Genomic DNA, 5,624 nt, shown 5'->3' on the forward strand with positions numbered 1-5,624 from the left:
ATATATATATATATATATATATATATATATATATATATATATATACATATACACAAGGTGTTTGGAAAATACTCGTAATGATAAATCTTTCACACACACGCACGCACGCACATAGGGTGTCCCACAATTCGTGGCCGAAATTTTAATAACATATAAATATTATAAGATTCAAGAACAACCGTATATATGAATATATCAAATAAAAACATGATCGATCAAAGTTAGATGTTTCGAATAATACATTATATATTTTTTATTAAATTAATTTATTTCAGATAAATTAGTTTCAGTGATCGAATTGGCTAAGACCCTCGTCCCAGAAAGTCGAGAGGTTCCACGTTCGAACTCTGGCTGAGGTAATATTTTTCGCAATAAATTTCTTTCTTTCTAATCTAATTAAAAGGGGAGATCATTAGCATTTCAGACTGATTATGTTGAAAATCCGAAAGTTGTTGGCACGCAATCATACCTGAAATAAATTAATTTAATAAAGAGTAATATAATATATTATTCGAAACATTTAATTATGATTGATCACGGTGTTCTTTATCGTATTTAATAACATATTCCTGACTTAAAAATAAAACAAAAATCCAATATCAAAATATCGAGGCTATAATAGTTTTTAAATTAATAGCCGTTAAAGTTAACTAATCACAGAGTTGACATTTCGCGCGCTCAGGGACAGTTTATCATACAAGCAGATGTTCGTACGCCTATGTTCATCGCATGTGAGATTGAAGTAATGTATACAATGCTATACAATAATTTTGAAATACTTCACTAATTATTTAAATATGGAAAATAATTACATATGCAACATAACACGTAACATAACATAAAAATATTACAAGAATTAAAAATATTAGGTGTACAACTTTGTTTCTGTTTTTTTTCCGAAATTCGAGACTTTATTGTAAAAAACTGATTATACATTTATGATTCAAAGCATTCCATCGCTGGCCACTACTTTCTCTCATCTTTCGGGTAGCGTACGAATCCCGCGTCGAAAAAACTAGTCATCTTTTGAGGCTATCCACGAATCGATCCAATTTTTTACTTCTTCATAAGACCGGAAATGCTGGTCAGCCAGGCCGTGTGCCATTGATTGAAACAAGTGATAGTCAGAGGGAGCAACGTCTGGAGAATACGGCGGGTGGGGTAGGACTTCCCATTTCAACGTTTCAAGTATGTCTTGACCACTTTCGCAACATGGGATCGAGCATTGTCATGCTGCAAAATCACTTTATCGTGTCTCTCGTTGTATTGCGGCCGTTTGTCTTTCAATGCTCGGCTCAACGCATCAATTGCGTTCGATACCGATCGCCTGTGATTGTTTCAGTCGGTTTTAACAGTTCATAATACACTACGCCGAGCTGATCCCACCAAATACAGAGCATGACTTTGAACGTCAAAATCACCGTTCTTGAAGCGTTGAAACCACTCACGACACGTTCTTTCACTAATAGCGGCCTCACCATAAGTATTTGAGAGCATTCGATGAGCCTCAGCCGCAGATTTCTTCATATTGAAGAAAAAATTAAAACCTCCCGCAAATGACGAGAATTTGGCTTGTAAACTAACATTTTCAATCGAGAATAACTTTATGATGCAGACACAAATCGACTAATGTTTCTATGGGATTATGTTGACAGATGCCCAAGTTTATTGTATGACGTCTATGATCTATTTATTTCGACCACCACTTACCGCTAAAGCCATCTATAGGAAAACGGCGGAGGCAAAGTTGTACACCTAATAATAAATATGTATAACAAATTGTTTTAAATATATATATAACGAATTAATTTAAAAACTATTATAGCTTTAACATTTTGATATTAGAATTTTTGTCTTATTTTTAAGTCAGAAATATGTTATAATTTTGATCGCAAAATGTGGAACATACGCACACATATGCCTACACGCGACACACGCAACATACACGCATGGTATCCAGAAAATCGTCCGCAATACTTTGAAAAATGATATTTTTTTGGGACTTAAAGAGAAAGAAAAAAGCTATATAAACATAGAGTCCAGAAACATAGAGTCATTTCCGAGTTATAACCACTTTTATGTTAAAACACTATAAAATAAATTATGATTGTGATTATGACAAATAAATTAATTTTTTAGAGAAATTTTTGGATGGAATTCTATTCTAAACTAGAATATGCAATGAAAAATTGAGAGTTCCATTTAAAAAATTCAAAATGACCTTGTCCTGATTTTGACAATCCAAGATCAAACCAATAATATCTTACGTCCTCCTCGAAGTCACAAAACTTTTGTCTAAAACACTTTTCGATTTAACATAGTGTTTCTGAGATATTTGAATGGATCTTTTAAAATGGGATACCCTGTATGTATCTTTTTTGTACTTTTTGTTTTATATGTATATATATGTATATATATATATATATATATATATAAATAAAAACTTCGAAAATAAAAAAAATTAATAAATAAAAAGAATATGGAATTCATAATCATTACATTCACGTTCGTCACTTTGTTCGGCTAAGGATGGTAACATACTTGCAATATATTTTTTTTATTATATTGCGTGGACCCATTTATAATTATAGATGATTTTCATAGATTTTTTTCATATTGAATTCGAATTCGTAGCCCATTATTTCTCTATTATATCAGGTTTACAAGATATCCTAATTCAAAAACGCTTGAAATAGACCCTTTTGATACTTTAAGGAATAATATCTCAGAAACCTGACATGTTGAAACAAATTGGGCTACGGATTTGGTTTTAACACATTAAAAATTTTCGGAATTACATACTGCTATTTTTTGATCAAAATTCATGTCGACATATAATTTAATAATTAAATTATATTATTATATTTTGAATGTTTATCAATTTATGGAAAATTAACATATTTAAAGAGTAAATATTCTTAAGTTGCATTTACAAAAGATATTTTTTCTTAACAATGTACAGAAAATAACTTTATTTTTATTAATAACTTACCAATGTAATGTCCAAGTTTTGTCCTCAAATTATTATGAATATACTGAGGGCCACCTAATGCTAATTCTAATGCCGTTTTTAAGGAAAATTTAGGAAATATGGGACTAAGCAATGTTCCGTGTATGTTTACAGCATATTCAAGTATATCTTGCGATGGCCATGGTCCATTATACATAGGATACAGCGTCTTAACACTCTGATACAAAAGTAATAACTCTCTCATATGAATATCCTTCATTGGATTATTAGTTTTTATAATCTGAGAAAAGACTTTGCTGATTAAATTTGGGCTATAACAATCTAACGCAATCAAATGTAGAGCAAATTTAATCATAGATCTGTTAAAAATTTTATTCTCCATTTTATTCGCCAATATCGCATCTCGTATAATATCCCAAAATACTGGTTTGTAATCAGCATTAATTAATCCTTCTAAGAAAATAGATACTCTAAAATATGATGCGTCTTTTAATAAATTTGGCTGTTCGAAACATTTCGCTGCTAAATATTCTAGAAAGGGTATATGAGCATAATTTAGCTCATTCAAACATTTCAGCAGATAGATGCTACTATCAAAATAAATTTCTGCAGATAATGCTGAATTGACAAAAGCATCCACCAGTGCTTCATTGTAAAACATGCATCCATATTCTTTGCTACAATAATAATATAATGTTAATATTTTATTTTCACAATATGTCAAATATTAATATGAGAACCTTATATAAAAAGGACATACTTCCTTGCAGCGACCAGCACTAATTTATGTAGCGCTGTTATTATCTCTTGAATACTTAATTGTTTTGCATCACTTATTAAAATCTTCTGAATGTTAAATAGCAATTCAAAAGTCATCGGAGATGGATAAGAAGCACTACATAAGCTACAAAATATAGACCAAGCTCTTTGTATATTAAGGTCCTTTTCAAATTTTTGTAATGATTTCAGTATTATATTTTGTATTTTTGAATTATTAATACTATTTTCACTTATAAGTCTTAAAGATTGTGTCAGCATAAAAATATTATCCGGATCCAATTTTGTAGGTAACTGCGCTTCAAAAACAACAGGCAATGCTATCAATAAAGCATCTCTCAATGGTGTACTATCCATTTTCTTCAGTATCACAATTATACTAATTATATCCTGAAGCGATATCTCATTTACATTTGCACGAATCATTTGCAATAATGACTGAGTTAAAACACAATTGGCTGGAATCTTAAAATGTGTCAACATTTTCAGACAATTAATAACTTCATTGGTTTTCATAAATCTAATATTTCTATTTAACACTTCGCACAGACATATAAAACCTATATGCTGCTTAATATTTTGCAAATCTTCATCCATGTTTTTAGAAGCTTTAAATAATGTAAATATTATGTCAATAGCATCATGTACAGTCATATTTGTACAATTTTTTGCTACTTTCTCCAATATTTCCATAGATTTATATGACTTGATATTAGTGAATACATAATTTTTTTCTACTGATGATATACAATCCTCCAGTTGTGTATAATCTAAAAAAAACATATACATTCTGTTGAAATATTACATTTATATTACAAATGTTGTATGTAAAATATTAGATTACCTGTCAAACTGGTACTATAAACTCGTGATACTTTTTGTATCATTTGTAATGGTACTATATAATTCGATAGGACTGTCCAATTGCGTGTTATTGGACATAATCGCAGAAGTCCCTTTAAAGTTCTGTTCATTCTACTGATAAATAAAATGTTATTGCGTGACAATAATTATTTCAAAAAATTAAAAAATATTAATTTTATAATATGACACATTTAGAGTGTAATCAATTTCATAAAGGTGCCTCCAGAAGATATAGTCTGCTAATGTTGGTTAATGCATTGATAACCGATGCTAGAGCAATGTTGGTCATATATGAATATCCAGTATGACACATATGCATAGTTAGCTATATGAATATAGGCCATATATTTAAAGAATATATGCGGTAACATTAGAAAAGATGGACAGTGTAAAGATTTGAAGAAGTAATTGTGTATCAGGAATTGTGATTATTTCTTGTGATTTTTACATAATAAAGAGAAAAAAAAACAAAAAAAGAAGATTGATATCTTTAAATAGAAGCAGATAAAGATTTTATTACATACATAATATATATGTAATAAACCAACTTTTATAATTTATACTTTTACTTTTATAATTTATCTATTTTTTAATTTCTATTTATTCTTAATTATTTCAATTTTTGGTCGTTTAGAATTTTATTCTGTACTGTTTTTCTTTATATTTGAAATATACTTCATTATTTGAATAACTCAAATAAATAAACTTTTAAAAGAACTCTTAAAAGAAGCAGCTGCGTAAATCTTTAAAGGAGAAAATTCTTAAATGTGTGTTATTAAATTTTATTTGTCAAATAAAAACTAAATTTTTCCCAGACATAATGATACAAATTTAATGAATATGTGAAAAAAATATTCTGAAAAATTTGAAAATTTCTACAGAATGTCTGAATTCGATTTTGAATATCTATTAAATAAAATTGTCCTGACGGAAATTTTTTCTTGAAGTGTAATGATTAAAATATTATATTAAGTATAATGAACAAAGACGAAATATTACTGCAATAATAACT

The 5,624-nt window shown here is 28.9% G+C and overlaps 1 protein-coding gene across 1 annotated transcript in view; it reads right to left on the reverse strand.

The window, feature by feature from the left end:
- Positions 1-4,722, reverse strand: part of LOC105623814 — a 5,703-nt gene extending 981 nt beyond the window's left edge. Inside the window, exons 1-3 of the mRNA XM_012205190.1 lie at positions 4,593-4,722; positions 3,732-4,518; positions 2,993-3,648 (exon numbers count right to left, since the gene is read on the reverse strand). Of these exons, the coding sequence (XP_012060580.1) occupies positions 2,993-3,648; positions 3,732-4,518; positions 4,593-4,722 (1,573 nt within the window). The remainder of the gene's footprint in view (positions 1-2,992; positions 3,649-3,731; positions 4,519-4,592) is intronic.
- Between the last annotated feature and the right edge of the window lie 902 nt (positions 4,723-5,624).

This window comes from Atta cephalotes (assembly GCF_000143395.1).
Source record: "Atta cephalotes unplaced genomic scaffold scaffold00064, whole genome shotgun sequence".
In the NCBI taxonomy this organism is placed as follows: Eukaryota; Metazoa; Arthropoda; class Insecta; order Hymenoptera; family Formicidae; genus Atta; species Atta cephalotes.